The sequence below is a fragment of the Grammomys surdaster genome, unplaced genomic scaffold, assembly GCF_004785775.1.
Source record: "Grammomys surdaster isolate TR1022 unplaced genomic scaffold, NIH_TR_1.0 149, whole genome shotgun sequence".
NCBI classification, from domain to species: domain Eukaryota; kingdom Metazoa; phylum Chordata; class Mammalia; order Rodentia; family Muridae; genus Grammomys; species Grammomys surdaster.
In genome coordinates, this window is record NW_021604607.1 from 1638513 (window position 1) to 1650404 (window position 11892).

The following is an 11892-nucleotide window of genomic DNA, read 5'->3' on the forward strand; positions in this document are numbered from 1 at the left end:
TTTAGTTGTGAAGTCTTTAAAGTTGCCAGGAAATACGTAGTTCAACACTTTTCCTCTCAGATGAAGCCATTAGAATTTAGCTTGGTCTAACATGACCTCTTGAGAATATATTTAAAAAATTTTACAATTGGCTGTGATCAGAATATATTATATAAAAATTAATTTCAATACTATATATATATTAAAAATAAAATTACCTATGTGTGGCGATGTAAAGAGGTAAGTTTTAATGGCTGTGTTCCACCTTGTTCTCTGTGTAGCATCGTTGCTGATCCCAGCTGGTAGAGCTCTCCAAAGTTTTACGCCAGAAGACCTGGTATGTAGCTTGTCCCTTCATTGAGGGGTGCAGAAAGTTGAGCACAGATGTAGTACATGGCCTTCAGCTTGAATGGGAGGAGATGTGGGAAATCAGAGGCTCAGCAATGGATCCTACACTTCAGGAGCCTTGCAGTGAATGAGTCTCCCGGTTGTTAGCCTCAGTGAAGTTATGCATCAAAGTTAGGACATTCCTGAAATTATAATGTGTGGGGATTTAGTGTGCTGTCCAATAGTACATACTTGGTGCCCAGTAAGTAGATAATTTTGATATATCTTTCCTCCTGATTTTCTTTTGTTCAAGAGTAGAGTGATGGTTTTTCATTTTGTTTAAATGGAATATTTTGCTAAATTTTTGTTGTTGTTGTTTTTACTTCGGTGAAGGGGAATTATATTTTCTCTCTATTACTTGGAGGCAGGTAATAAAATTTTATGTGTTTATAGAAATTGCGTAGTTTTCAGATAGAGAGGAACAATTCCTTTTCACATTTCCTTCCCTTACTGTGGCATTGATGGTTATAATCCACGATCTATTTCACACTGTGTTTTAACCCACGGACTGCCTTTCTGGGATGTGAATCTTAGTGGGTCGGCCAATGGCCTTTATTAAGATTGCATTCCTGTGACGGTTTGCTTGACAATAGCTCTTGCTTTGACAAGAGACCAGTGAGACATCTATGTCTTTGAGATTTATAGAGACATTGTTTTCCTTGATTACAGAAATACTATGTTGTAAAAAAATAAAAACAAATTCGGTAACAAACTGTGAAAAAGCCTACTCTTCAAAGATAACTACTGTAATTCTTTGAAATGTATTCACTTATTTCCTGTATGCTGTATTATCTTTCAGGGCACACAGTAGAATTGTGTTCTATATCATTTCTGCCATCATATTCTCCTCCTCCTTCACTTTCTTCCTCCTTCCTGTTTCCTCCCTTCTTTCCATAGTCTGTCTCCTTATCTAATAATGAACTCTCTCTGTAAGCAAATGAAGGTCTGCCATAGTGGATTGCCACAGTTTAGTTAGGCAATATTTTGTTGATGGGGCATTTAAATTATTTCCATTTTTTTATGTATAATTATAACTGGTTGTATTTGCACATGTCTGTTCTTTGTGAGATAATCAGGTCAATTCCTAAAGGTTAAATTTCCAAGACAGGAGTCATGCATATTTTAAATTATGGCATTCTGCAAAACTGTCCTCCCAAAGAGTTGTCCCAGTTAGCATGCACTCTTATACAAGTAGCCCAAGAAAAGCAACTTCTATGACAGCCTCAACAACACTGCATGTGATTTATATCAAAGTAGAGTATAGCTCTTGTTTCAAAGGGGAAAGAATTTATTTTGAGCCAAATGTGAATGACAATAGGCTAAGAACGTGGGAACAATCTGCCTCGAGTGATGTGTTTATCACAGAAATGTTTATGTGACTTTTGAAAGTCACAGAACAAAAGGTACAAGTCAATGTATTTAGTAAATACATGACTAGGACATCAGGCAGGCAGGTTACAGCCAAAAAAGTGACATCTCTGTTGTAGATTTTGGGTGCTGTTTGAAGACATTCATAGCTTCTGGGTTGGGGAAGCTGTGGCCTAATTTATAGGCTTCATAGGTTCCACCTCCACCTGTCAGTCCGAAAATGTTAGAACATAGGTGGTATGATCATAGGTTAGCAGGCAGGTGATATACAGCTGTTACAGGGAATAAGGAAAAACCAAGAAAATTTTGGCTCTCAGTCTGTAACAATTCAACTCTCCATCCACAGTGATGAAGTCCTAACGAGCCATTCATTTTGCAGAATCTTTGACAGCAATCTGGCCTTTTCAGGAACTTAGTTCACACGTATCTCCATTTTTGCAGATCTAATAGACAGAAATGTTTATCTTGATATAGTGGGTTTTTAAAACCCTAAGTTTAATTATATAAAATTATACATTATAGATGCATTATTATATCTACTTTAAAGTACAACTAAAGATCAATTTAGAGTCTGAAAGTTTCTTTTTTTTAATTATTTATTTTTTCTCAAATCGTAATTCATTCACACAGGGGTTATAAAAACAGAAAGGCAGGATGTGGGGAAGGGAATGACACTGAAGTGTGGGTGTTCAGGGGGAATACAGATATCTTTCAGAACCGGGTATCGGCTGGGTGAAGGTTCAGGGGACAGGTCACTATGACTCTGCCTATGACTCACTTGTCCTTATCTAAGTTGATATTGTCTGCCAAGGCTACCTATTTACAAGGTCTATGACTACTCGGGCTGGTAAGTTTCCACAAAAGCTGCCTGTTTACAATAGCTTATAGCCATCTGTTTCAATGTTTTTCCACAGAGACCCAAGACTTGGTGTTAGTATACATGTATGACAGGCCTATAGCTGATTTTAGGCCTATGGCTGATTTTAGGCCTGTCTGAAAGATTCTTGTAAACAGTCATGGCTCTTGCATTTGACCCCTCGAGGACTAGTGGTCCAGGCATGGCTGTGCGTTGAGTCCCTGTTATAGGATGATATCCATTCTTGTCATTACGATTCACTGGCCTCATAGCTAAGTACCGTAGTGGAATTCCTTTTGATGGAATGATTTGAACCAAATGTTAACATGGTGTATAGTCAGAGAGCACAGCCTTCATTGTTAAGTGTAGTCAGATCTTGGTCTTCTCAAGAATCATGGCTTTGACTCTCTGTGATGGTGTAAGTGAAAGATGTAATTCTAATCCTTTTAGTAATTTTGTAATATCCACTTCTTATGTGTAGAACACTGCCAGCTGTGGTGCAAACTTTGCCTTTCCTGGCTATCCGATCCACGTCCCAGCAGGCATGGTCCTCCAGACGGCATCTGGTGAGAGCATTTCTAAGGGTCTTTGGTGTTAGCATGGACATTAAGTTATGTGATTTAAAAAAATTATTTGCTTTTTGAGAATTTCATACATATATTTAATGTATATTGATTGTATCAATTCCTTACCACTCCCCCACTTCCTGAAAAGTTTCATGATTTGTAATAAATGTTACACTGGAGGTGATAGGAACCTTTAATTAAATGTTTAAGGTAAAAATAAAGAGTAGCTGCCCTTGTTAGGAAAGCAGTGCAGCACGGAAGGCACCGAGCTGGGCCTGGCCTGGGGCCCCACCCATCTCAGTCCTCTTTCCGTCTCAGTGGAGACCTTGCATAGATTGTCTGCAATTCAGATTAGCTAGCTAAATTGTGCTGTTTTTAATTTAAAAACTTAAATTAGGAGAGATAGTTCAGTGGTAAGAGCACTTGTACTTCCAAGGGACATGGGTCTAAATCCCAGCATCTATCTGATAGCGCACAGCCGCCCAGGCATCAGATGCCCTCTTCTGACTTCAATAAGTCCTGCATGCATGTGGTGCACATACATACATGCAGGCAAGCACTCATACATATAAAATCAATCTTAAAATTTAACAAAACATTAAAGTTGTTTATGTATTTATGTGCCTGTGGGGGTGGGGACATGCATGTGACCCAACATGTTTACAGAAGTGGGAGGACAGTTTGTGTACGTTGGTTCTTTTCCCTCTACTGTGTGGCTCCTGGGGATTCCACCTGAGACAGTGTGCTGCCCCCTTTGCCTCAACTTTAGCAATATACAATGAAAGAGTGTATCTGTTTTTGTAGTGCTGCTGCTCAAGCCTGACTAACCCCTGCCTCCTTTCTTACTCTAGAGTTCATGGCTTAGTGGGAAGGACATGGCTTGTGGGAGCTTCTCTTGGTTTGAAAACATATTGGCAGATTTATTTGGTGGCTGGGAAGTTCAAATATTGAATAAAATGGTAGAAACAGGGTTCTTCTGAATTGTTTTAAAGGAAAAGGAAAAGAGGCTTAAAAGAGTAAACTCTTCTTTTTGGATAACTTGTATGCAAATCTGAAGTACATGGAATGCAGTTTTTGTGACTGCATAGTAAAACTTCATTGTGTGCTAGTAGCATTCATTTTTCCAACAGATAAAGCTTCTGGAGCTCCTGGAGGCTCACGGTGGCCTGTCACCAACCCATGTCTGTTAAAAATCAGGAGGAAAGGCTAGACTTAAAGTAAAAACAAATATATTTTTTTAAAAGTAATGGATATTTATTGCAGAAAATACAAATTCCTAGAGACAACCAGGGGAAATGTGAGTTTTCTTATACTGGGCTAGGGAGATTGCAGTGGGTAAGAGCGATTGCACAGGACCTGGGGACCTGAGTTCAAATCTCCATCGCTCACGAAGAAAGCTAGTGCTGTATGGGACAAAGACAGGAGGCTCCTTGGGACTTTCTGGCTACCAGCGTAGCTCCTGCCTCAAGGAAATAAAGCAGAGAGAAATAGCACTATACACTAATGTCCTTCTCTGGTGTCTGTGAGCACACCTGTGGATATCACACACACTTACATACATACCACACACAGACATACACACCATATATATTACATACACACCACACATACATGCACACATGCACAGGTACACACATACACACCACACACATACTCACACATACAGATGCACACACACACATGCTCACATACCTATATTCACACTTATACATCACACACACATACATTGAAAGAGAATTGTACTACTGTTTCATTTTTTTCTTTTTAAGGTCACCTTTACAAAGTCAATGTACCAGTCATGGTGACACAGACTTCTGGGAGAACAGAAATTCTCCAGCATCCATTTCAGCAAGTCCTTCAGCAGCTTGGGCAGCCCTCAGTCATACAGACCACAGTTCCAACATTGCACCCATGCTCTCTTCAAGCAGCAACTGAGAAATCACACAGGCTGGAAGCTGTGCTGCAACAGCCCGCCATTCTGCATTCTGCTCCAGTGGACAGGAAACATGTAGAAAATGCTACCAGCGATAGGCGTGTTCTCCCTGGAAGTGAGCTGAGGCCACAGGAAAGCTCTCAGTATACCAGCCTTCTGGGTGTGGGGTTTCCTCCTCAGGTTGCTCTAACAGAGTCTAGCCTGGAGCCTATGCTTGGTGTCTCAGCGAACCTGACTCAGAATCTGCATGGTGGTCCTTTCTCTCCGGGCTCTCCGGGCCGTCTCCACCACCACACGCTTGATACACAGCTTCACAGCCTTAAAGACAGGATATATGGATGTGACCCTGTAAAGCAACTGAGAAAAACAGAGGAGCCCAGCAGCCTCCGTGTGTCAGAGAAGGTAGGGCTTCGTGGTCATAGGTTTATAGGCCTATGCTTAGAGTTTCTAGGTTTTTCTTTTGAGATGTATGATTAATAAGAATTATGTATGTTTTGTTTTTCCTGTAGAAAATTGTTTCTTTTTTGTGGTGTCATGGCTAGTTCCAAATGTCAGTTTGAGTTAGGGGAGGAAGAAGTGGGAGGTGAGTGTAATAAAAATACATTGTATGAAATTCTTAAAGAATTAATAAAATCATATATTAAATTTAAAGTCAATTTTCTATCACCTCTGGAACCATAAACTCTTACAGCTAACTCTACTTGTTCAGTTAGTCTTTCATAAAAACCAAAGCCTCACGCTTAGCTGACAGATTACTTATTCTCCAGTACAGTTCGTGGTCTGCAGCAGGGAAAATTAAGGACCACCTGAGCAGTTTATCTTCAGAATGTTTAAGTATTTTCTCCTTTCCTGCACCCTTTCCTGCCTTATCTTCTCCTCCCCCTTTCCCCATTTTCTTTCTTTCCTCTTTTCTCCACCTCTCCTTTCTTTCTCCCTCCCTTCCCCTTTCTTCTCTCTTTGTGTTGCTTAGATCACTCCCAGGCCTGGTAGATGCTAGGCAGGCTCTGAGCTGCAGTCCTGTCTTCTAATACTTCCAAGCTAAGAGGAAGATGGGTACAATGATGGACTGCATCTAGAGTATGTTATAAACTCTGATGAAAGTTTAAACGGCCAATAGCCTTGAGAAACAAGGCTTTCCGTTTGTGACTATTTCAGATGTTTATGAACCTTGTTCCAGGCATTGAGTTTTGGTATAAAGAATTAAGAGTAAAATGTGGGGTTTTGGTATTTTTCTCCCATTTTCCACATAATGCATACAACTTAGGAACTAAATACAGGCAAAACTAAGAAATTATGTGATATTTGGTTTTGAGGTAGAAGTAACTGAGCTCTGCTTTCTTCCTCTAGTATTCTGGAGACATCCCCCTGGGTTTTATATAATGTGCACATGTTTAAGGTTCGGTGCTCAAGGATGAAGTCTTATCTATTAGTTGTCATGTATTTTATTTTTTCTGATTGGAGAAAGTAGCTTAGTTATGGGATGTTAATCAAAGATAGTTTAAGGGTCAATTTGAAGCATGGTAGGTTTAAAGTCTAGCTTGACTACTTACGAGCAAGCAGTGGAATATCTCTTTCTGAAATTCAGGTGTAGCTTCTAACCTGGGCGGAGTCTACACTTAGAACTTTGAGAGTGACAGAGAAGACAGGGATAGTGGACATAGCCTCGGGACAAGTATAAGCCTTAAATTTTGCTCTGCTTTGTGGTTGTACTGTATGGTGTAGAGTTGTGGCAGCAGTGGGGTTAGTCAGCAGAACTGGAAGTGGTCAGCACCGAATGCACAGTGCATCATCTGTTGCTCCCTCACCGCCTGGCTTCCAGAGACGTGTCCTTTATGTCATCTGCTGGTGACCTTGAAAGATGAGCTATAGCACCTTCCTTTGAGAATGTTTGCAGGGAAAAAGATGTGCCCTGCATCTGCTGGAAATACCCACAGTCCTGGAGCCCAGGCGGAATAAAGGGAGAAGGAGGAGGAGGCAGCCCAGTAGCATGAGCACATGTTCTCAGCTTCCTGGCAGCCGAGGTGAGCAGCCTTGTTCACAGCGTATTCCCATTATCATGATGGTTTAGTTCACCCGAGGCCCAAACCAGTGAACTCCAAAGCTCTGAAACCATGAGGTCAAGTAAATCTCTCCAAAAGTGTTTCTCTCAGGGATTTGTCACAGTGACAGGAAGTCTGAGCAGCACAGGTGATAAGAGTTGCATGGCCTGGGGTGTTACTGTAATAGCCTGTTAATGTGTAGCCAGTGTAGCCATATTGTGACAGATAAGAGAGATTTCATCTTGCCACTGAACAACTGGATTGTACATAATTTAGTTGTACATTAAGGGGTGAGTATTGAGTTATAATTTAAGTTTTTTGTGCTTTCTGTTATTACCCTGTCTTACCACCCACTGAAATAACAGAGTTATTCTTAAGTCGTAATGGTTGGAAGCTTGATTTGGCGAAGCTTAAGGAATCCTGTTTTATTTGCTTATTGTATTACCTAGCTGAAATCCCTCCCCCCCCCCAAAAAAAAGCCCACTTTAGACACCTCAGTGGAGTGGATCTTGGTCATTGTGCTCAATGTTTGCTCTAGAGAAGGAAGGCCGAAGCAGCTTCACTATGTTGTCTGCAACAGAACTGCTGACATTTTCCACATTCACATAGGATTCATGGAAGAACAGATACTGACATTCCTTTAACATTCAACGGGGTAAAAATACCAGTTGCTTCGGAGGGCAGCTGGCATCTGATTTTAATTTCCATTCACACATTGACATCATTAAACATTTTCTATGCTGTGAGCCTTTTTATTTTCAAGCTAGAAACTGACGTCTTTGTAACAATGTAGGGCTGGTGTTTGGCGGAGTTTGAGACCCTGCGTGTCAGTGGAGCCTCTGAGGTATTCTCTCCACAGCACGAGTTTCTCTGTTTGAGGAGAGAGCCCATGATGTGGGTTTCAGCATGTGGCCTGCACTGCTGCTAAGATAAAGGCAGTAATTTCAGAAGTCTTGTCGGCTGACACAAAGCTCAAAGGCTTTCAAACCAAGGTTTTGAATTATTTTTTTCCAACACGTGTATCAAAAAATGTGGACAAAGTATTAAATTCTGGATTTTTCCAGCTTTCTAAAGAACGTTACTGAGGCCAATGCTTAATCTCTAGATAGATGTTTGCTCTTTTGGGGAGGGAAGGAAAGCCCCTTCATGACATTTCATTTGAAGGATTTACTAGTGGGTGTTTGGCTGTGTGAAATACTTGAGTCTTCTTATGTGTTGTCTTTCAGCGTTCATTATAAATGCAGTTGAACATTATTAGCTATTTTGGTTGTCTAACCAGGAAGACATCAGAGCCAGCAGCTGTCTGAACTTTCCAATGTTTGTTTCTAAACACAGAAGTTAGAAATGAAAAAAATAATATAAGAAAGAAAATCAGATTGTTGAGGTTATTGGTAATAAATTTGAGTTTGTAATATTCCTTCTCCCTCAGAGTAAAAAGAACTTCCCTAGTTTAGCAAAAACAGGATCTTATTTTAATTCAATTGGAACTGTCCTGGAGAGAAGACAGGGAGGGAGGGAAAGAGAGGAAGGGGGGAAAGTGAAGGAGAGTGGGGGGAGGAGGGTGGTATGGATGATGCAGACAACCATGGGAAGGCCAGAAGGGAGGACATCTGTGTCCTGTTCCATCGATTGTCCCTCGAAATAGGGTCTCACTGAACTCTTAAGCTTCCTGTTTTTCAGCTAGCTGGCTAACCAGTGAACTAGGCCTCCCTTCAGCTTGGGCAGCCATGGCTTGAGAAGGCGCTGACGGATGGACTCAGATCCTCTTGCTTTAGCAGCAAGTGCCCCTACACACTGAGCCAGCTCCTCAGCAGAGTCCTGGGGTTTGTCATATTACTTAACCAGCTTATTCTCAGTTGACAAAGTCCTGGAGGGCTTTGCTTCATTTTGCACAAAAGATATTTGTAACTTAAGGTTGTCTTGGTGCTGTTAAAAGGAAAAGCCTTATTTGACATGTGATTCAGGATTAGGACTGACTTAGTAACTTCCTTTTTAAAAGTTGGAATTAATGAGATATAATCTAAACATAATAAGATTCACCTTTGCACAGTTTTTAGGTGTACAGTGTGACCTCTGGAAAACATAGACAGGTATACAGAGCCAGGGCAAGTGTGTGAGGGATCGTTTTGTTATGCCCAGGCCTCCCTTTTTGCATCTGCAGCCAGTCCCTAAAGTCCTCCACTAGATCTGTGCTCTTTCAGGATTGAGTTGCCTTTCCCAAATATCAGTCAGCTGCAGTTGTGCAGTATGCAGGTGTCTTAGTCAGGATTTTACTGCTGTGAACAGACACCGTGACCAAGGCAAGTCTTATAAAGATCAACATTTAATTGAGGCTGGCTTATAGGTTCAGAGGTTCAGTCCATTATCATCAAGGTGGGAGCAGGGCAGCATCCAGGCAGGAATGGTGTAGGAGGAGTAAGAGTTCTACATCTTCATCTGAAGGCTGTTAGTGGGAGACTTGCTTACAGGCAGCATAGGCCCACACCTATGGTGACACACCTACTCCAACAGGGCCACACCTTCTAATAGTGTCACTCCTGGGCTGAAGACATATAAACTGTCACAGCAGGTTTATTAGCATGCCTGAGATTACTGCATACTGTGGCATGCAGCAGTGAATCCACTGTATGAATGTATCCTGGTTTACAAGTTGGGCATTCGGGTTGATTCCTAGTTTTGGAATCTGTATAGTGGGGGTTGAATAAACATTGGTCTGTCATGAGGGGGCTATGAGTGGAAGTATCTAAAAAGCCCTGTGTAAAGCATGCTGGAGCAGTTCATTTTCAGCGATAATTGTCCTGTGTTGTCTTCGTTCTGGGGACTCTCTTCCCTACTTAACCCATGTCTGTTTGCTTCTTGCTAGTACAGCATTGTCTTTATTGTAGTGGGTTTAAAGTACGCTGGATAGCAAAGAAGGAATCTTCACATTCATTCTTTTTTAAAACCATTTTGGATCTTCTAATTCCTCTGTATTTCCATATAAGTATGATGATCTTGTTAACCAAAAACCAAGTGAACAACAACAACAATAATAACAAAATGGAAACCCAGCTTCTGGGATTTCTTTTGAGTTGTATTGATTTATATACAAGGAAGGAACTGATAACCACAGTCTGCTCAGAGTATCTGTTTCCTCATGTTTCTGTCTGGGTAGGGTCTGGGTGTCCAGGGGCTTGTCTACTTCATCTACTTTTCCACCTTCTTTAAAGATTTATTTGCAGTATTCTGTATGTGTATGTGATTGTCTGTGCACATGACCGCAGGTACCTGTGGAGGCCAGAAGAGGGCGTCACGTCTCTTGGAGTTGGAGTTATGGGTTCCCAGCACGGGCACTGGGAACAGAAAAGAACAGCACATACTTTTAGCTGCTGAGCCTTCTCTCCAGTTCCACTTGACTCTTCACTATGTTGGTGGATAAGTTTTGATAGCAGTGTCTGGCAGCTGCTTATGTCTGTAACGTCAGTAGTGATGTCCCCTGTTTTACCTGTGATTGCAGGCAGATGTCTTCCTCTTTACTTCTTCAGTCTAGATAGTTTCCTATTTCATCAATCTTTCTGAAAAACCAACTTTTGATTTTATTGATTTTTATTTGTTATTTTTCTATTTTCTGTTTTATCTCTGTTCATTATTACTTACTTCTGATAATTTTTGATTTTTCTCCCCTTACCCCTAGTTTTATAATATATTAGATTAGGTTATTAATATGAGATTAGCCTTTAAATGGAAGCATTTACAACTGTAAATTTCCCTTCTAGTTCCTGTACATTTTTGAAAGTGTATTATTACACGTCTTTCATTCCTTTTCAGATTTTGTTATTTATTTATTGAGAGCTCAGGCTGGCATTGAACCGATAATCTTCCTGCCTCAGCCTCCTTCTTGTGTGCAGAGCTTACAGGTATGCGTTCCATACTAGGCTGTTTTTTTTTTTGTTGTTGTTGTTTATTTTAAGATCTTATAATTTCATTTTTAATCCATTGGCTTTGAAGATTGATGTTTAATTGCCACATGTTTTAGATTTTCTAGTTGTGGATTTCTATTTGTTATTTATTTTATTTTATTATTTATTTTATTTTATTTTAAATTATTTATTTTTGTAACTTTGCTCATGATTATTTCTAGTACCATGATCGTAAAAGATGCTTAGTATGATTTTTTTTCTTTCTGAATTTGTTCTGCATTCTAAAATGCTTAATCTTAGAGATTGTTATTATGGCCTGAGAAAGATGTGTTCTGCTTTTGTTGGATAGAGAATTCGTTTGTGTCTCTGTGTTTATTGTCCACTTGACACAAAATAGAGTAATCTTGGAAGAGGGGGCCACATTTGAGGAATCGCCTCCATTGACCTGTAGGGTTGTGTCTGGGGCAGTTTCTTACTGCTAGTTGATTGATATAGGTAGGCCTGGTCCATTGTGGGTAGTGCCATCCCTAGGCATGTAGGCCTGAGCTCTGTAAGGAAGGTAGCTGAGCAAGCCAGGGGAAGTGAACCAGTAAACAGCATTCCTCCGTGGTTCCTTTCTCTGCCCCTGTTTGGGCTCCTGCCCTGAATTCCCTCAGTGATAGACTGTGACTTGGCAGTGTAAGCCAAATAAACCTTTTCCTCCTCCAAGCTGTGTTTGTTCCTGGTGTCGATAGCTAACAGAATGAATTAGAAGAAGAATCTGTCTAAGTCCTGTCGATCGTAGTGTTAAGGTCAGTATTTTGTCAAATACTACTGACGTCCCTTCCTGTCCTGTGCTGTGTCTGAGGTGTGACAGTCCCTTCCT

General features: G+C 40.7%; 1 protein-coding gene across 2 annotated transcripts in view; it reads left to right on the top strand.

Moving 5' to 3' along the window:
- Nucleotides 1–11892, top strand: part of Gtf2a1l (general transcription factor IIA subunit 1 like) — a 52251-nt gene that overhangs the window by 20761 nt on the left and 19598 nt on the right. For both annotated transcript variants that reach the window (XM_028765158.1, XM_028765159.1), the window contains 3 exons: nt 261–316; nt 3072–3156; nt 4926–5491. In XM_028765158.1, the coding sequence (XP_028620991.1) occupies nt 261–316; nt 3072–3156; nt 4926–5491 (707 nt within the window). The remainder of the gene's footprint in view (nt 1–260; nt 317–3071; nt 3157–4925; nt 5492–11892) is intronic.